Source organism: Lipotes vexillifer, unplaced genomic scaffold, assembly GCF_000442215.2.
Source record: "Lipotes vexillifer unplaced genomic scaffold, Lipotes_vexillifer_v1.1 scaffold1699, whole genome shotgun sequence".
Classification (NCBI taxonomy): Eukaryota; Metazoa; Chordata; class Mammalia; order Artiodactyla; family Lipotidae; genus Lipotes; species Lipotes vexillifer.
The window spans coordinates 191,259-212,554 of NW_006796961.1; the positions used below are offsets into that span (position 1 = coordinate 191,259).

At 41.2% G+C, this 21,296-nt stretch overlaps 1 protein-coding gene across 1 annotated transcript in view; it reads left to right on the top strand.

Annotated features, from left to right (window-relative positions):
• ADGRE3 (adhesion G protein-coupled receptor E3) overlaps positions 1 to 21,296 on the top strand; it is a 49,776-nt gene that overhangs the window by 12,962 nt on the left and 15,518 nt on the right. Inside the window, exons 4-13 of the mRNA XM_007469113.1 lie at positions 2,494 to 2,649; positions 5,915 to 5,952; positions 10,585 to 10,768; positions 13,514 to 13,630; positions 15,129 to 15,313; positions 17,353 to 17,520; positions 18,856 to 19,053; positions 19,340 to 19,575; positions 20,193 to 20,259; positions 20,480 to 20,571. Of these exons, the coding sequence (XP_007469175.1) occupies positions 2,494 to 2,649; positions 5,915 to 5,952; positions 10,585 to 10,768; positions 13,514 to 13,630; positions 15,129 to 15,313; positions 17,353 to 17,520; positions 18,856 to 19,053; positions 19,340 to 19,575; positions 20,193 to 20,259; positions 20,480 to 20,571 (1,441 nt within the window). The remainder of the gene's footprint in view (positions 1 to 2,493; positions 2,650 to 5,914; positions 5,953 to 10,584; positions 10,769 to 13,513; positions 13,631 to 15,128; positions 15,314 to 17,352; positions 17,521 to 18,855; positions 19,054 to 19,339; positions 19,576 to 20,192; positions 20,260 to 20,479; positions 20,572 to 21,296) is intronic.

Here is a 21,296-nt window from a genome sequence, read left to right on the forward strand (position 1 = left end):
AAAGAGTGTCAAATAATTTGGAAGCCATGTTGTGAAACTGTCACACTCAATATTCTAGTCTCTATTTTTTTCTTTTTTCCTAGTCCCTATTTTAATAGAAGATTTCCATTTATATTTAGTGTATATTAGTCCATTTATATTTAGTGTAATGACTGACACAGTTACTCCCATGGTCTTACTTTACATTTATTATTAATTTTATATTATTATGATTTCCTCATTTGCCTTTTTTTTTTTTTTGCATAGGATTTTTTTTAACGTCTTTATTGGAGTATAATTGCTTTAAATGGTGTGTTAGTTTCTGCTTTATAACAAAGTGAATCAGCTACACATATACATACATCCCCATATCTCTTCCCTCTTGCATCTCCCTCCCTCCCACCCTCGCTATCCTACCCCTCTAGGTGGTCACAAAGCACCGAGCTGATCTTCCCGTGCAGCTGCTTCCCACTAGCCTTTTTCTTATTTGTGTTTGTTTTATCAAGTTGCTATTAGTTCCATTTTTCCCTTTATTTATTTAGAATTTCTACTATACTTTTTCATCCTATTAATGGTTACTTTCTCTTTTCTTAATTTCATAATCAGACACATATTTCTCTCCTAATATTTGAAACACTCATCAATTATTTTTCCCACCAGGTTGCATTGTTTTCCCTACCAAGATGCTTAATTTTACCCTTACTTCCCCTCCCCCAGTAAAGAGACGACATCCTTAAAATACTCTTATTCTACTCCTCTCCTTTCCTCCTCTTCCCTCCAATCCCCACCATGAATGTTAATTTTATTTCAACGTTCATTGTAAAACCCTGCTTCTTCTTCCCTTCATCTTCCTCCAAGTTGAGGTTTCTGTACTTGCTAATTTAATACTTGTTAACTTGTTATTTGCTTGGAGCATTTCTTTACATGTTTTCTTCAAATTGGGTACATGGGTAATATCCCTCTCAATTATTGTATAACCTCACCTTTCTTTTACTCTAACAAGTAGATTCTATCTTGCCTGTGTAGAGAATTTTTTAACTCCATCCTCTTACCCCAGTAACCCATCGATACATATCCCAGTAATCACAGAAACTGTCTTCAGGTTTACAGGTTTGCAGTTGGGAATTCCAATACCAGATTGAGTCTCATTCCTTTGTAGTGAATTGTAACTACTTTCTAACTCACATTTTGTAAAGTTTTTCTCAGGAGACCATCCTTACTTTTCATTGGTTAAGGGTATGTCACAGGACAACCCTATCTGAAAGGGAGGCTGAGAAAGAGAGCACCTGAGAAACGGGAACAAGACTGCCATGCTTGGCCTCCCAAACAAGGAATAGCTACTGAGTAAGCAACAGCATCAGCTACACTATGTCACACTCTGAAAATCCTAAATTCCCTGTTCCCTGTAACAGACAGGGAAATCCCACATTTTTACTTCACACTTGACATCGTTGTAAAGGGGCTACAGTGACCCTGAGGACTGGAGACATATTGATTTAACAAAAACATTCTAACTCAATTAGTTAGTTTAGCAGTTGTGTTAATCTGCTCAGGTTCCTGTAACAAAATACCACAGGCTGGTGGCTTAAACCACAGAAATTTACTTTATAACAGTTTTGGAGGCTGGAAGAAGTCCATTATCAAAGTTCTGGCAGATTCTATTTCTAGTGAGACCTGCCTTCTCGCTGTATCTTCACATGGTCTTTCCTCACTGGGCATAAGGGCAGAAGCAATGGTTTGGAGTAGCACTCCTGTGTCTCTTCTTATAAGGATGCTAATCCTGTCAGATCAGGGCCCCATTCTTATGATCTCATTTAACATCAATTACCTCCTAAGAGGCCCCATTGCCAAAAACAGCCACACTAGGAGTTAGGGCTTCAACATATGAACTGGGGGGAGGGGGGAGATACAAACATGGTCAGTATCCCATCTATATGCCCTTGGCATTTTTCATTCCTTCGTACACCAAGTCTGAGGCGTTCTCTGGCTACTGAAGACCACTCAGTCCACACTCAGGACAAATGGAAGTACTGGAGGGTTTACATTCCCTGGGAACATTCCTCCACCAATAAATGATAAGATTTTGTGGATAAATACCCCAGCTCCCTCACCCCTCAGGTAGGCTTACCTGAAGTGCATGCTCTACACTGCCTCTCAGAGGTTCCCAGAGGAATTGAGCCTCAGTCACCCACAGTAGAAATTTCCTGGAAAATACCCCCTTTATTTTCTGCCTACCCTTCCCTGTTTCATTTCACCATTTCTGTTCCAGTGTTTTCTGGGACCATCTCCCAAATAAAGTACTTGAACTTGAATCCCTGTCTCAATGTCTGCTTCTTGGAGAACCCAGCCAAAATCAATGAAGAAAGGACAGAACAAAGACAACCATTACCTTAACTGAGTTGTTTTGGAAAGCCAGGATAGACCCTGGTGGAAAGGATATAGCTTCTGGCACATATTTAGATGTTCAATAAATCTTTTTCAAATGAATGACCAAATTTCTCCTTTGTGTTCCAGATATTGATGAATGTAAACCACCCATTAGCATATATTGTGGTGTGAATGCTGAATGTCAGAATATCAAAGGAAGTTTCTACTGTCACTGTAAGGCTGGATATAAACTCCTCTCTGGGAAAGCACAATTCAATAATTCCAGTGAGAACACTTGTCAGAGTAAGAAAATTCTTGTTTTCTTGTCTCCTTTCTAATTTTTGAATCTAACACCAGAAAATATATACTTGTGGTGGGGCCAGGACATGTCTATTTTCTGGAGGGAAATGGGTGATGGAAAGAGGAGGGGAAAAGGAAAGAAGGAAGTTTAGAGAAATAATGGGGTTAAGAAGCCAAGTGAGGGAGTTCCCTGGTGGTCCACTGGTTAAGACTGGGCCCTTTCACTACCATGTCCCTGGGTTCAATCCCTGGTCGAGGAACTAAATCCCACAAGCAGTGCAGTGCGGCAAAAACAAAAAAAGAAGAAGGCAAGTTGGAGATGGAGGTGACAGGGTTGTGGCTGAGACAAGATTCTTTGAATTGCAGAGTAAAGAAACCCGCTCAGGCTAACTTAAGCAGAAAAGATGGGTTTATGATAAAGATGCGTGGAAACGTCTTGGAACTCAACGGCAATAATACAGCTGGGATTCTGGAATGAACTGAAGCTGGGGACCAAACACTGTCAGGGCACCCCAGTCTCTCATACTCTGGGTCTGCTCCTTTCTTCTCTTTCATTGCAAACTGCCTTTTCTGACTCCTTGTCCACAGGACAGGAAATATGGCCACCAACAGCTCCAAATCTTACCATTTTTATCGATCCAACCACCCAAAGAAGGATCAATTGATTCTGTCTTGGACATAATTGCATATTACTTGGAAATGTACAAATTGGCCCAATTTGTCATATGCCTACCCTCAGATCTGTGACCTTGGATAAGCATGACCACTGTCATAGAAATCATGTAGGTGGAGAACATCTATGCATAAGAAACATGGGACTTGGCAGACTATCCATGAGGTATTGACTACAGTTGAAATCATAAGAGAGAGGGCCTTTAAAGCTAAATTCTAGGAAACTGATTTGTGGAGAAACAATAATACTGATAGATAATATTTATTTCATTTGTACTATGTGCCAGGTACAACACCAAGTGCTTTACGTTCATTATTTCATTTATTACATGAGGTAAGCACTGTTATTACAGATAAAGAAACTGAAGCGGGCTTCCCTGGTGGCACAGTGGTTGAGAGTCCGCCTGCCGATGCAGGGGACACGGGTTTGTGCCCTGGTCCGGGAAGACCCCACATTCCGCGGAGCGGCTGGGCCCGTGAGCTATGGCGGCTGAGCCTGCGCGTCCGGAGCCTGTGCTCTGCAACGGGAGAGGCCACAACAGTGAGAGGCCCGCGTACCGCAAAAAAAAGAAAGAAAGAAAGAAAGAAACTGAAGCACCCTAAAGTTAAGAAACTTGTTCAAGGTCTGCCAATTAATAAGATGATTTTTAACTTAGGCCAGCCTATATTGACAGTCCACACTCAGCCACTTGCTACACTGCAACATGGGTCTCAGGGAAGCCATAAAAGGGACAAAGCATGCTTTTTTGGTGCAATAATAATAATAATAGTAATAATCAGTTATTCCTCTTTATCAGTCAAGATCAAGCCTGGAAAACAGAAACACACTAGGTCTGTTAAACATAAGTAATTTCATATAGAGAATTGGTGCTGGTGAAGGAAGAGCTGAGAAGTCAAAAGGACAGTGAAGCAACCCAGGGATTAGCAATAGCAGAAATCTGTAGCCATCCTATACCTAGGGGGACAGAAGAGGAAGTGGTATGACCATGATGAGAGCTGGAAATTTGGAAGATATACAGCCCTCGGAGGGCTATTGCAGGGATTAAATGAGATAGTACCATTTAAAGCATTTAGTGCAGTACCTATAAGTATTTGCTAATATTGCTAGCTTTTCATCTGATTCTCAGGAAAACCAAACTACGTTAACACCCCTGCTCCAGATAGAAAGGTCTGGGAAAGTTCAGGTTGCTCTTTAAGATCAAGAGTATGTTGTCTACCAATGGGAGGTGCTCCTGCAAGATTCAGGCCCAGGTTATGCTATTTCCCCAAGTCTCAAGCTGGAGCCCACACCAGGGTCTTGGAGCTTCACGTGCTCCAAATGTGAGACTGAGGTCCAGGTGGGGAAGGTGACAGAAATGAGCACGGGGTGCGTAGGAAGGGGTTGCTGTGCCGTAAGTCCACCACTAATTCAGACAATCAATAAATAGTTGTTACATGAATTAATGAGTAAATGAGTGAAAGAATAGGATTGAACCCAAAGTGAATTAGTGTTTTACTAGGCAGCAGGCACCTCTGTTGACAATGTATAAACAGGCTGAGATTTTGCCTGGGTTATGATGTTCATCTGTTAAACTCACCTTATCTTACAAGAAAGAGAAATGCCTTAGTTATTTTCCTAATTTTAAGACATTTTCTAATTTTGAGAGCTCTTTTATATGGATGGAGTCCATCCAGGGTTAGTTATCGCCAAGGTTGGTAGGTCCAAGAAAGCCCTCACAAAAAATGTATACAGCTTTCAGCCAAAAGCATGTTTTTCTACAATGAATGTGGTTTCCAATAACAAACATTTTCAGACTCAGGCTGTAAGTAAAAGTTCTTGAACTCTTAAGACAAAACCTTCAATGTACAGGAAAACTCTTTGCTCTTTTTAGCAAATAGACTCAGCTGAAAACCAAGACACAGAATAAGTATAGATTTAACCTCAATATCATGGTAGCAGGTATGTAAACATTTGCTAGACTTTTCTCGTCTTTCTAAAATAGAGATGATTATCCTCACAACGTACAAGAAGCAATATACAAAGGTCCCATTGACAGCTGAAGATCATAAACTGACATTCTAGTCTCCGTTATAATTCCCAGCCAGGCTGAATTTTAAATCCTGAAGCACCTAATTTTCTGTTTCCTGAGCCATTTCAGTTATAATGTTCAGCCAGGTCTGAATGAAAGAATTTGGAGCTTACAATTTTCCACTTCCTCTATGCTAAGGTATCTCTACCACAGCAGTATTGACATTTGGGCCCCATAATTCTTTGTGGTCAGAAGCCATTCTGTGCATTGTAGGGTGTTGAGCAGCATCCCAAGCCTCCACCCACTAGATGCCTGTAGCATCCCCCACCCCAAGTCATGAGTGACCGCCAAAAATATCTCCAGCCATTGCCAGTGTCCCCTGGAGGCAAAATAAGTTGAAAAACACTGCTCTATGCCACAACAGGGAATTTGGACTCTGATCCCCCAAAAGAGCAAATGACCTTGTCAGGAAACATAAAGTGTAGGAGTTCAGACCTTCTAGATGCAAAGTTACCCACCTTACCTGCCAACCTCTCCACACTTCAACTTTCAATTCCTACAGTAACATCCTTTGTTGTCTTTTTCAGAAACCACCCCCTCAGAGACAGCCAGTAGCACAAAAGAGGTGAGTGGAAGCTGAATCCTGGAACCTAGTCAGGTAACAAATATTTACAAATCTCAAAGCTAGCAAATGGAGGTAAATACTATATATTATATGTGTGCTATATGTCATATACCATATATATGATAATATAAAATATATGATATATATTATGACAACGTATTTTGATATATGTTAATTATAATATGTGTTAATTATATTATTATAATGTTATCTAATATGTATTATGTATAACTATGATATATACATGTATATCACTATGTTTATTGCTACATATCTCACTATAGAGATAGATAGATACAGCATGTATGTAAATAAGGGTGTATGTGTATGTATATACAGGTATGTGTGTGTCTGCCCCCTAAAGAGAAGATCTATCCCAAACCAAGAAAGGCAGACTAAGCAAGACTGTATTAGAATATGCTGAGCTGTTGTAACAAAGAGGCCCAAATATCCAATGGCTTTAAAAAGATAGATTTTTATTATTTTCTGACTTATCAGCCCAGAGGCAAGGAATCCAGGCTGGTAAAAGGATTCTGCTCCATGAGTCCATTAAGTGTGCCCATGGTCTTTCCATACTGTTGCTCCAGCATCCCCTGGCATCTTGTCCTCAACTGCATAGCCAAAGCTGGGTTGCTGCAATGCTGCATTCATACTGGTGGATAGAGGGAAGAGGGTGCTCAGGGCAAGTTCTCTGGAGTACAAGGTGAAGAGGGGAGAGTAGAGACGGGGCCTGTCTCCTCATCTACTCACTATATGATATGCTAATAATGTCAGGATAAATTCCTTGGAGACATGTCTTTTTTTTTCTTCCTTTTTTTTTTTTTTTTTTTTTTCAGTACGCGGGCCTCTCACTGTTGTGGCCTCTCCCGCTGTGGAGCACAGGCTCCGGATGCGCAGGCTCAGCGGCCATGGCTCACGGGCCCAGCCACTCCGCGGCATGTGTGGTGTGCAGCCTTCTTATTGCAGTGGCTTCTCTTGTTGCAGAGCATGGACTCTAGGCACACGGGCCCAGTGGTTGTGGCTCATAGGCTCTAGAGTGCAGGCTCAGTAGTTGTGGCACATGGGCTTAGTTGCTCTGCAGCATGTGGGATCTTCCCGGACAAGGGCTTGGACCCATGTCCCCTGCATTGGCAGGTGGAGTCTTAACCACTGCGCCACAAGGGAAGCCCCTAGAGACATGTCTTAAGGTGACAACCCAGAAGTCGCATATATCATAGCCAAACCTAGCTGCAAGGGAGGCTGGGACAATATGGTCTGTGGTTGGTAGCATGGCCCAGATAAAATTTGAGGAATTCATTCAGTTATTAAAAGTAAGAGGGGGAAATGGATATTGTAGGACAATTAAGAGAGAGAAACCAAAAAAATGCCTGATAGGTAGTAATCATTTAGTGTCTGTAAACTGACTCTGAATTTTAACAAAAAGAACGATCCATGTCTCTGAGAATCTATAGTCTAGCAGAATGGACTTGTCCCTTATTTGCCCTACTCCCCACCCTCAACCTGCTCTACTCCAGAGAAACTGTTCATGCCTTGCCCTCCCAAGCTCCAGGCCTCCAAGTACATGCTGTTCTCTCAACTTGAAACTCCTTTTCCCAGTTCCTCACCTGGCTGGCTCCTCCCATTCTTCCTTACTCAAGACTCAATTCAGGGGACTTCCCTGGTGGTGCAGTGGTTAAGAATCCACCTGCCAATGCAGGGGACACAGGTTCGAGCCCTGGTCCGGGAAGATCCCACATGCTGCAGAGCAACTAAGCCCGTGTGCCACAACTACTGAGCCTGCACTCTAGAGCCTATGAGCCTATGAGCTTAGTTCCCTGGTCTGGGAACTAAGATCCCACACGCCTCGAGGCAACTAAGTCCGTGTACCACATCTACTGAGCCTGTGCTCTAGAGCCCACACACCACAACTACTGAAGCCCGCACACCTAGAGCCCATGCTCTGCAACAATAGGAGCCACCACAATGAGAAGCACATGCACCGCAACAAAGAGTAGCCCCCGCTCGCCACAACTAGGGAAAGCCTGCGCGCAGCAATGAAGACCCAACGCAGCCAATAATTAATTAATTAATTAATTAATTAATTTAAAAAAGACTCAATTCAGGTGTTGTGTCCTCCTGGATGGCCTCCCTAAACTCCTGCATCTTAGTTAATATCCCCCCACTATGTTCTTACAGTAGGGGATGTGGGGTTTAGAAGTGTAGAAAGAGGTTTGAATCCCAGCACCACAATGGCAAGTGACATGGGCAAAATGATGACCTCTCTGTGTTAGGGTTCTCCAGAGAAACACAACCAATAGGAGAAAAGATATAAAGAGATTTATTATAAGGAATTGGCTGACAGGCCCTGAAATCTGCAGTCGACAAGCTGAAGACCCAGAAGAGTTGATTGTATAGTTCCAGTCTGAATCCAGAGGTCTGAGACCCAGCAAGAGCCGATGTTTCAGTTCGAGTTTGAAGGAAGAAAACAATGTCCCAGCTCAAGGCTGGAACTGTCAGTCAGGCAGGAGGAAAATCCCTTCCTCAGAGTTCTTATTCTAGTCAGGCCTCCAACTGACTGGATGATCCCCAGCCACATCAGGAAGGACAACCTGCTTTACTTCATCTATCCATTCAGATGTTAATTTCATCCAGAAACACCCTCACAGTCACAACCAGAATGATGCTTGACCAATATCTGTGTAACCCATTACCCAGTTAAGTTGAAACATAAAATTAACCATCATGCTCTTCAAGATCAATTTACTCATCTGTAAGACAGGGGTGGTAATGGCACCCTTGGATAGATGAGCAGTTTAGATGAGATAATATATGTGTAGTATTTAGCACAGTGCCTGACCCAGAATACATGTTCCATCTATGTTATCCATCGTTTCTCCGTCAGACTGATAATATTTACGTGGTGTGCTGTCACCCTCTAGACAGTGAGCTTCTTGAGGGCAGGAATCAGACCAAGCCCACATTGGGAGTTCAGCAACTGTTCATTGAAGTAATGAACAAATAATCATGTTATCAACAGGAGCATTTCATTATAAAATGTCATTGCCACATTCCTCAAAAAATTAAACATAGAATTACCAGGTGACACGGCAATTCCACTCCTAGGAATATACCCAAGAGAACTGAAAGCAGGGACCCAAACATATACCCAGACAAAAGTATATTTCAAAAATATACATACATCCTTATTTCATAGCAGCACTATTCACAATAGCCAAGACATGGAAACAACCTAAATGTCCATTGACAGATGAATGGGTAAAGAAGATGTGGTGTATATATACAATGGAATATTACTCAGTCATAAAAAAGAATGAAATAATGCCATTGGCAGCAACATGCATGGACCTAGAGATTATCATACTAAGTGAAGTCAGTCAGAAAGAGAGCACAGAGCGATTGATTGACTTTCCCAAGGTTGCTCAAATACCATATGATATGACTTGCATGTAGAATCTAAAGTATGACAGAAATGAACTAATTTACAAAACAGAAACAGACTCATAGACACAGAGAACAGACTTTTGATTGCCAAGGAAGGGGGAGGGCAGTAAGGGAGGTATGGAAGGAGAGTTTGGGATTAGCAGATGCAGACTATTATATATATTGTAGAATGGATAAACAACAACGTCCTACTTTATAGCACACAGAACTATATTCAGTATCCTGTGATAAACCATAATGGAAAAGAATATGAAAAAGAATGTATATAAAACTAAATCACTTCGCTGTACAGGAGAAATTAACACATTGTAAATCAACTATACTTCAATAAAATAAAATTTAAAAAGAAGAAAGCAGGGACCCAAGTAGATACTTGCACACCTATGTTCTTAGCAGCACTATTCACAATAGCCAAAAGGCAGAAATGGCCCAAATGACCATCAACAGATGAATGGATGAATAAAATGTGGTATATCCATACAGTGGAATATTATTCAGCCATAAAAAATTGAAGTTCTGATTCCCACTATGACATGGATGACCTTAAAAACATTTTGTTTAGTGAAAGAAGTCAGACACAAAAGATCACATAGTGTATGATTCCATTTATATGAAATGTCCAGAATAGGCAAATCCATGGAAACAGAAAGCAGATTCGTGCTTTCCAGAGGCTTGGGGAAGGGAGAATGGGGAGTAACTCTTTAATGGGTTTTATCTGGGGATGATGGAAATGTTTTAGAACTACATAGAGGTCATGATTCCACAACATCATGAATGTACTAAATTGTCACTAACTTGATCCCCTGGGGATCAAAATCACCCCCAGTTAAGAACCACTGGTCTATTTCTAGAAACCTTACCACTTCCTTGTTGGTAAAAGATGTTCATAATAACTAACACTTATATGGTGTTTACCAGGCACAGACACTGTTCTAAAAACGTAGTATCTCTTCACTTATTTAATCTTCCCCAAAACTCTATGGGGTCTTAGTTCTGTCCTCATTCTAAACAGGGTACCTGAGGCACAGAGCGATTGATTGACTTTCCCAAGGTTGCTCAGCAGGTGAATGGTGGGGTCAGGATTTAAACTAGTTGTCTGGCTCCAGCACCTGCTTTCTTGTGTTTTCTTCTGACCCTCTGGCTGTGGGACCTATCAGATTGGATTTTTTTTAATTCTTTATCGCTTCAAAGCTGCAACAGGTTGTTGGGAATATCGAGTCACTTCTCACCAATAAGATTGTATGGGGAACGGAAGAGAGGAAAAACATCGCAGCCACGTTCACATCTATTCTCCAGAAAGTGGAATCAGTTGTTCTAGAAACTGCCTTGAAAGCCCCAGACCAAAAACTCCAGAAAGTCCAAAACCGTAATGTGGGTAAGAAGACAATAAGACATGATACACACAGGGTATGGTTACTAACTGGGGTCTGGATTGAGCAATTAGAAAAGTAAATAAGTACTGCATGAGTCCATTAATATAAAATTCTAGAAAAATGCCAACTAATCTCTAGTGACAGGGAGGAGAGGGCAGGTGAAGGGATGAAAAAAGGGCATGAGAAAAATTTGGAGAAATTGTTGGGGGTGATAGAAATGCTCTCTACCTTGATTGTGGTGGTGGTTTTACAGATGTATACACTCAATGAAACTCATCCAGTTATACACTTTAATACATGCAATTTCGTGTACATCAATTACACCTCCATAGAGCTGTTTTTAAAAATTGTCAGTGGGGGAATCCCTGGTGGTCCAGTGGTTAGTATTTAGTGCTTTCACTGCCAGGACCCGGGTGGAATTGGGAACTAATATCCCACAAGCCGCCTGACATGGCCAAAAATTTTTTTTAATAAAAATAATTTTTAAAAATTAAAAAAATTTTTTATATAAATAAAAATTGTCAGTGGTTTCTAATCCTGAGTCTGGGATTCTGGCTTGAAGTTAGGTTTTTGGGTTTTTTTCAACCAGTGCTTACATAACTTAAGAGCACACGTCACAGTGATGCTACTTAAACCATCCCAGAAGGAACATCTTACTACATATTTTTAAAATAAAAATACTTTTATTAGGGAATTCCCTGGTGGTCCAGTGGTTAGGACTCGGCACTTTCACTGCCGGGACCTGAGCTCGGGGAACTAAGATCCCGCAAGCCACTCAACGCAGCCAAAAAAAGAAATACTTTTATTATACTAGTCACACATATTCATTATATATCTATGTGATGAGATGATATGTCAATTAGCTTGACCTTGGTAATCGTTTCACTATGTATATGTGTGTGTGTCAAGTCTTCATACTGTACACCGTAAATATATACAATTTTTGTTTTTGAAAATAAAAATAAATAAAATACCATAGCAAAGCCAAGTATTAAATTTTTTAAAAATTAGGAAAAAACATGTACCCAAAACTAAATTGAGACCAGCCAAATCTGCCCACAAGCCAATCCTCCAATCTGATACCCATGTAGTTACATGTCTGATGAAGAGACACATGTTTGTTGTGTATGTTACAATTTACATACGGTCGCACAACCTGCTTTCTCACTCACTACATTACTAACATCTTTCCATGTAAATCATATACATCACCATTACCTATGTTACTGTCTTCAATGGCTTATAGAGTTACATTGTATATATAATTTATTTATACTATATATTTATTTATACTATAATTTATTTATTTCCCTATTCTGGTAAATGCAGGTTGTTACCAAACAACCCTGTGGCAAAGACCATTGAAAATTTATCTGTGTGTTTGTTTGATGTTTTCTTAGGATAAATTCATAGAAGAGGAATTGTTAGGTCAAAGGGAAAACAACATTTTATAGACTTTTGATACATATCACTATATTGGCCTCCAGAAATGCTGTTTGCTGTGCTTTTTATTCAGCTCAGAGATGTCAGTGTATTTGTGTATGCCTAACTAACCATTTTGTTTTACCAACTTGCATGATAAAGTACTTTATACTCTATAAAAATAATAATTTTTAAAATTGTTTTAATAAAATAAAATTCAGTGTCTAACCTTCCTGGGAAACCAGAATCTGCACAATTTCATTCAAAATTAAACCGGATTACAAGTAACTCTCATCTTTCCTGATTTGGCCAGTTCCTAACTGCTTAATCGATGGCCAGTACCCTTACCTCAGGGGCTTTTGTCTTCTCGTCTATAAAACGAGATAATAATGCTGCATATAATACACTTACAACTAGGGCTGGTAATTGCTATAACTTTGATTATTCTACTTTCCACTCTTTAGTATTATAAAGTTTTATTTAAATAGTATCATTTTTTAGATTCCTATCTACTTTATAATAGTATCATTCTTTAAGTGCTATTTTGTTACTTGCTTCTTTTTAACTTTTTTAAACATATAAAAAAGGAGACATAATAAGCCTACTGCACTCATCATCCAGATTGAATAATTTCCAACTCATGACCAGTCTCAGACTGTCTGATTTTTAAGATAGATATTTTCATGAGCTTATTTTCTGCTCTTTTTTTTTTTCTTTTGGCCATGCCATGTGACTTGCGGGATCTTAGTTCCCCCGACGAGGGATCAAACCCATGCCCCCTGCAGTAGAAGTGTGGAGTCCTAACCACTGGACCGCCAGGGAATTCCCTTATTTCCTGCTTTTCTGTGACTTCATTTTTATTGGAAACATCGTTCCCCATTAAAGAGATAAGCCATAAATTATTTAATCAGTTCCTTCTTAAACATTTAGGTCACTTCCCATTTTTCACCATTATCGTCTTTGCTGCTGTGAAATTAGCTACATCTTTCTTGTAGCTAATTCTGCCCTCTTATCCATGATTGTTTTCCTAGAATAAATTCCTAGAAACAGAATTGTTGCTTCAAAGACAATAGGCTAGAGAATATTATTTAAGAACTTGGTTTCAGGAGTTAGAGTCGTACTTAAATTCTGAACTTCAGTTTCCTCATCTGAACAATGGTTCCTCATGGTGTTATATGATGCTGTTATAAGATGATGATGTATAAGGATCTTAGTCCAGTGCCTGGCACATCCTAGACATTCAGTAAATTTGAGCTGTTTGTGTAGCTATGCACATTTTTAAAACTTATAATAATGGTAAGCTTGCCCGTTGTTTTTCTTACCAGCTGTTGAAACTCGAGTTGTTACAGACAATTGCTCCAAGGGAGTCATCTTCAACCTGAACGCCCAAATGAACTCCATGGATATCCATTGCAGTGACATCATCCAGGGAAACACACAAGGTACATGTGGTGGCTGCATGCAGAATCCCTAAGACAGGCAGAGCAATATCACTGTGTGAGTAGTAAGGAAAGGTCCACAATAGGCTCCTCCCTAATGGGTCTGTTACCCTAAAACTGTGTCATTTGAGTCTTTTCCTTAAAATAATAAAGCTTCTTAAAGTAGAGCCTTTCTATTCTTCAGCATGAAGGAGACTTCTTTGCAGTTGAGGGGCTGTTCTACCTGGGTCTCAGTTTAGGTTCACTCAGAAGCAGTCCGTGGACAAGTATAAGGAGTTCAATTGTAATGATTTTATTTGGGAGATGATCCCAGGAAGCATCAGTAGGTGTATCAGTCAGGGTTCTCCAGAGAAACAGAACCAATGGTGTGTGTGTGTGTGTGTGTGTGTGTGTGTGTGTGTGTGTGTGTGTGTGTGTGTGGAGAGAGAGACAGGGACAAAGACAGAGATTTTAAGGAATTAGCTCCTGCGATTGTGGAGGGTAGCAAGTCTAAAATCTAGCCAGCAGGCTGAAGACCCAGGGAAGAGTTGTTGCAGCTTGAGTTGCTCCGCAACAAGAGAAGCCACCGCAGTGAGAAGCCCGCGCACCGCAACGAAGAGTAGCCCCCGCTCACCAAAACTAGAGAAAGCCCGCGCGCAGCAACAAAGACCCAATGCAGCCAAAAATAAAATAAATAAAATAATTTTTTAAGTAAAAAAATATATATATATACCCAATGTAGGATACCATTTATGTGAATTTTTAAACACAGAAAACAATACTGTGTATTATAATGGAAACATGCTTATGTAGTAAAATTACAAATGTATTCACGGAAAGGCCACACTTCCACTTCAAGTCTGTGGTTATTTCTCGAGAAGGAAGAAAGAGAATGAAATAATAGTGGGATCTTTAGCCATATCTAAAACATTTTATTTCTTAAAAAAATACATAATTCTGAAGCCAATACGACAAAACTATAATATATTTTAAATCTGAGTGTAAATGTCTGTTATGTCTTTTTTATAGTTTTCTAAGTGTTTGAAATATAAGCTAAACTTTTTTAGAAAATAAAGATGTTTTCAAAGAATTCATCATTTACCACATGCTTGGCACTGTGTTAGGAGCCCTGTGGTTTCCAAATGAAGTATCTGGTATTAGTTACTCAGAAAGTTTAGTGCCTGTTGGAAAAATAGGATTAATCCACAGGAAATCATTAATGGACAGTTGAATTCTCTTTGGCACGGCAGGGACTGCACTTGAAATATGAATTTGGAGAAAGACACATCAAGCTGCCAGAGGATCTAGGGAAGACTTCCCGAGCCAGAGGCTGGGTTAGAGCTGGGTCTTTGAGGAGGAGTTGTGAATATTTGGGCAGGAAGAGCAGGAGAGGAAAAGTAAACTTCCTAGGCACAGCTGAGCACAGGTGTGGCGATCATGGGAGTCTGGCAGGTATGGAGTGGGAAAGGGCAACAGAAGGAATGGTGGCACTTTTTAAGACTCCATTATTCTGTTTCCTCAGGTCCCAGTGCAGTTGCCTTTGTTTCATACTCTTCTCTTGGAAACATCATAAATGCAACTTTTTTTGAAGAGGTGAATAAGAAAGATCAAATTTACCTGAACTCCCAGGTAGTGAGTGCCGCTATTGGACCCAAAAGGAACACATCTCTCTCCCAGGCTGTGACTCTAAGTTTTCAGCACGTGAAGGTGGGTGAAAGCTGCAATTTGTACTTGCTTAGGTTTCATGGATGTTAGACCAAACAATTTTTAAATACTCCCAAGTCAATCATTCTGGACCTGCACTGTGCAATATCATAGCCAGGAGCCAACTACAGTTATTGAGCATTTGAAATATGGTGAGTCTGAACTGAGGTTTTGAAGACTTAGTCTTTCCAGGTTTAGATTCAATATTTCCAGACTTTGAAGACTTAGTAAGAAAAACAATGTGTTAAGCATCTCAATAATTTTATACTGATTACATGTATTGATTTATATTGATATATTAAAAGATATTATTTTGAATATAGTGCTTTAAATAAAATATTTTATTAAAATTAACTTTACCTATTTCTTTTCCTTTTTTTTTTTTTTTGGCGGTCCGGGGGCCTCTCCCGTTGCGGAGCGCAGGCTCAGCAGCCATGGCTCACGGGCCCAGCCGCTCCGCAGCATGTGGGATCTTCCCCAACCGGGGCACGAACCCGTGTCCCCTGCATCGGCAGGCGGACTCTCAACCACTGTGCCACCAGGGAAGCCCTCTTTTCCTTTTTTAATGTGGTAGTAGAAATTTTCAAATTACATAAGTGACTCATATGATATTTCTCTTGGGCAGCATCATTCTAGTTCGTGGAATTTTTTTTTAATTGCCGGTACCTCCTACATCTGTGAAATTTGAACTGAGACATAGTGTTTATTCTTGCACAAAAGCCTGGAATTAATTATTAAGACTACTAATTCAATCAGAAAAAAAACTTTTATATAATTCATTGCCTTTTCCCATTCTCTGCCCAAACTCTTAAAGGCAGGAGGGTTAACAGCCAGACATAGTCAACTGTTTAGAAAGTAAGAGTTGAAAGAAATCTTGTCGTCTTTTTGACAACATGGATGAACCTTGAACACATTATGGCCAAGTGAAATAAGTCAGACAGAGAAAGACAAATACTGACTGATCTCATATATACGTGGAATCTGTAAAAACAAACTCATAGAAACAAAGGACAGATTGGTGGTTGCCAGCGACAGAAGGTGGGAGAAAGAGGTAATCGTGATCAAATGTTGCAAACTTCCAGTTATAAGATGACTCTAGTTAACTCTAGTTAACAGTACTGTATGGTATATTTGAAAGTTGCTAAGAGAGTAGCTTTTAAAAGTTTTCACCACAAAATAAAAATTGTAAATATGTGAAGTGATGGAATGTTAACTAACCTTGTTGTAATAATCATTTTGCAATATATACATATATCGAATCATTACATCATATACCTTAAACTTACACAATGTTATATGTCAAATCTCAATAAGGCTGGAAAAAATAAATCAAATTTAAAAAAATTTTTAAGAATATAAGAATTAAGTGGGAGAAGGTGAGGAAAAGTAGGTTTTCTCCATCTGATGCATAAAATCTAGGAATGGAATTTTTGATGTATGGCATGGAGCAACGGAAGTGGAGCAAGATATCTGGGGATGGTCCAGTGGATTATCAAAGGAGATACAGCCCCCAAATAGGAGACCATCCAACTCACATCCTTGGCCCGATCAAGTGATGCTATGGACATCCTGGGGGCAAAAAAAAAAAAAAAGATTGAAAACTAACTTTATTCTCTCCTGGTGATGTTTCTTCCCTCCACTCCCCCTGTGTATGAGCAATTATTGTGTTGTAAGCGGTCGGGGCAGAATTGATGTGAAATTGAGGGAAATTTGGCTTAGAGAGTATTTGGGAGAAAAATTTAAGTGAGCCTTATACTCTATTTTTATTTGACTCCCATGTTGGAGGGTAAAGTCCTGAAGCCAATGACATCTTGTAAAATTCTGGCTCCCAGAGAGGTGGGTTCATTTTCTGTTATGTGGAATCCCAATAGAGTTGGGACTACGCGGACAGGTTCCTGGTGGTCATCCTCTTCACTTAAAATAGAAATCACCTGATCTTTCCTAACCCATGCTGTCACCTCTTTGCACCCCACCAGCATAGACTGACACTGTGAGAGCAGTCCCTCCCAAGGAAGGACATGATGAGCCTGTTCTATTTTCAGATAAAGCCCAGTATCAAAAAGGTCTTCTGCGTCTACTGGAAAGGTACAAAGGAGGGCGGCCACTGGTCCACGGAGGGCTGTTTCCTGAAACAAGCCAACAAGACTCACAGTATATGCAATTCCACTCACCTGTCCAGTTTTGCTGTCCTCGTGGCCTTCCACAGACAGGTATGATGTAAACATTGAATTCCTCAAGCTAATCCTTTTGGAGTCCCTGCTTAGGTGGCCATAAATGCTACAAGAAAAATTTTTAAAGAGCGCGTGTCTGGAGTGATTGCAGAAGTGTGCTACTTTAGATAACATGGTTAGAGGAGAATTAACTATTCAAGCTGAAATCTGAATATTAAGTCAGTGGGGTTACAATGTGGATGAATCTCAAAAATATCATGCTGTGTGAAATAAGTTAGACACAAAGGACCACATATTGTAGGATTCCAGTTATATGAAATGTCTAGAATAGGCAAATCCATAGAGACAGAACAAATTGATGGTTTCTAGGGGCTGGGAGAAGGGGAGAATAGGGGGTAACTTCTTAATGGGCATGAGGTTTTATTTTGGGGTGATTAAAATGTTTTGGAACTAGAGAGAGGTGGTGGTTGCACAACACTGTGAATGTACTAAAAGTCACTAAATTGTACTGTGTAAAATGGTTAGTTTTATATTATTTGGATTTTGCCTCAATGAAAAAAAAAAAAAGGTTTCAGGGAAAAGCATCCCCAAAAGAGATACATGTATGGGTCTTGCCTGGTGGCGCAGTGGTTGAGAGTCCGCCTGCCAATGCAGGGGATACGGGTTCGTGCCCCGGTCCGGGAAGATCCCACATGCCACGGAGCGGCTGGGCCCATGAGCCATGGCCACTGAGCCTGCGCGTCCAGAGCCTGTGCTCCGCAGTGGGAGAGGCCACAACAGTGAGAGGCCCACGTACAGGAAAAAAAAAAAAAAAAAGAGAGATACATGTATGTGTAAAGGTCCTGAGAGAGAACAAACTTGGTGTGTTCCATAAATAAATGTGGTTGGAGCAGAGTGAATGAGAGGGAAGTGGAAAAGTTCAGGTTGGAGAAAAGGGCACAGGGAAAATGCATCAGACTTCAAATGCTATGGTCAGGAGTTTAAATTTCATTCAAATTACAATGGCAAGGCAATAGAGAATTTGACTCAGGGATGCTGCATACTTATGTTATTAGAAGAAATCTCTGGCTCCTGGGTCAAGAATGGATGGTGGTGCAGCAGGAGTGGACTGGTAGAGAGATGATGGTGGTCAGGATTTGGGTGGCAGCAGCCAAGGTGGTGGGAGAAGGTCAGACTGGACACATATCCTAGACGAGGGGTCAGAGTCCTGATGACATAGGCTGGGGGACAGCATACAGGAAGTCCTGCATCCCTCCCCTCCTTGCAGAGATGAGGGTGATCTGCCTATCTTGGGATGCCACATTCCAAGGGGTGGGGGAGTATAATCCCAGAGCAGGAAAGCCTGACTGTGAGCTCCTTTCTGCTCGGTCCCAGAAGGAGGATCCCGCACTGACTGTGATCACCTACGTGGGGCTGAGCCTCTCTCTGCTGTGCCTCGTCCTGGCAGCCCTCACCTTCCTGCTGTGCAAAGCCATCCAGAACACCAGCACTTCACTCCACCTGCAGCTCTCACTCTGCCTCTTCCTGGCCCACCTGCTCTTCCTAACAGCCATGGATAGAACAGAGATCAAGGTACTTATACTGTCCCAAAATACCCCTGCCCTGCCTCCAGTGTATGCTGAGTTCATGGAGCCATGCTGCATTGGACACCTTAATAAAATAGCCTTGGGCCCCAGAGGGAGGTTGGGGGAGAGGTACCAAGGTGAGTAGTGCTGCCGTTGATTATCAACCACCTTTACCTTCAATGACCTTGGTCTAATACCAGGTGTTCTGAACTCAATGTCAGTATAAAAGAGAGGCCCTGGGGCCATGCTCCACCCTGACAATCCCTCCTGGTGACACCTTCCTCCTTCCCCAGGTGCTGTGTGCCATCATTGCAGGTGCCTTACACTATCTCTACCTGGCCTCCTTCATGTGGATGCTGCTGGAGGGGCTGCACCTCTTCCTGACTGCACGCAACCTGATGGTGGTCAACCACTCCGGTGTCAACAGGTTCATGAAGAAACTCATGTTCCCAGTGGGCTACGGAGTCCCGGCTGTGATCGTGGCCATTTCCGCAGCATCCAGGCCTCATCTTTATGGAACACCTGATCAGTGAGCTTGACTCTCACCCTGTGCCATGGACATATTTGAGGGCAGTGTTAATAGTGATGATTGGGATATTCACATCAAGTGCACTCTAATTTCCCCTTGAGTATAAGGGCTCTAATCTCTTTCCCAGTGAGGCAGGGAAAAATGATGTAAGAGGCTCTGGAAGGGAAGAATTTTTTTTTTTTTTTTTTGCAGTATGTGGGGTTCTCACTGCTGTGGCCTCTCCTGTTGCGGAGCACAGGCTCTGGACACGCAGGCTCAACGGCCATGGCTCACGGGCCCTGGAAGGGGAGAATTTTGCAGTTAGGTCCCAACTTTATCTCTCCCGTAATTTGTGACCTCAAGTCCTTAATTCTCAGTCCCCTCATTAGTGAAATGGGGATAATGGTCACCCCCATGGTCCCACCTTCAGAATACTAGTGTGAAAATTCAACAGGACTGTGCCTGTAAAATGTTTAATGTAGCAGTAACACATGGTAGTGAACAATTAAAGCCTTCATTGTCAGCTGACATTTTCAGGAGACATTGGAAAATTCTCTGTTAGGAAAAGGTGTCATTTCATATCCATTTCATGTGTTTTCTCTGATCTCTCTTTGCGTCCCTTTTCCCATTTTTCCCAGCTGCTGGCTCTCCCTGAACCAGAAATTCATCTGGGCTTTCCTCGGCCCCGTCTGTGCCATTATCTGTGTGAGTGAATATATGGCTCTGATGTTCCTGACCTAAGAAGAAGCACCAGACATGGGTGCAAGATAGCACAAGGGACATATAGTTTCTCGGTTGTATGATTTGATTTTTCCACCTGCTACCAGTTCAAACCCATGTTCAGGGAGGTAGGAGCTGTGTACAATTTACAGTGGACATAGTGCATCTTAACTTGTATTCTACATGGTCTGTGTCATTCCTGCAGGTGAATTTTGTATTTTTTATCTTGGTTCTTTGGATTTTGAAAAGAAAACTTTCCTCCCTCAACAGTGAAGTGTCAACCATCCAGAATCTAAAGTAAGATGAAGCAAGTGGTATTTTCTAACCCTCTTTTCCTCTACTCACTTCCTACTGGTCCCTCCTACATATTGACACAGACATACACCCCACAACCAGGGTCTAAGGACTAGCAAGACCACTACCATCTTCCACTATCACAACTAATGAGAAGCTGTATTCACTAGAGTACAGGCTAAATTTCTGTGACCCAAAAATGGGAGTGAAATAGAAGTTTACTTCATTCTCACGCCACAGACCAGAGGTAAACAGTCCAGGGCTAATGGGAAGCTCTGCTCCACAGAGTGATCCAGGGACTCACGTTCTTTCTATTGTGTTGCCCCACCATCCCCTAGGATGTTGTCTTTATCAGTATCCCACATGCAGGAAGGAGTTGACATGGAAGTTGCAAGTGCCACATTTGCTCATATCCCATTGGCTAGACCTTGGTCACATGGTGACACCTAGCTGCAAGGGAGACTGGGAAATGTAGTCTCTAACTGGCTAGCCGTGTGTCCTTGATAAATCTCAAAAGCGAAGAGACCTAACACTAAACGGAAGAAGAGGAGAATGGAAGAATACAGCTTTGGCCACACAGCACAAGAGGCAATAGGTTCAGAGAGGATTTAGGTTAAAAAATATTTTGTATAATACTATTTCAAAAAATTGGGAACTATGAGTATTTCTTTTATTTTTCAGCATCAATCTTTTTTTTGTGTGTGTGGTACGCGGGCCTCTCACTGCTG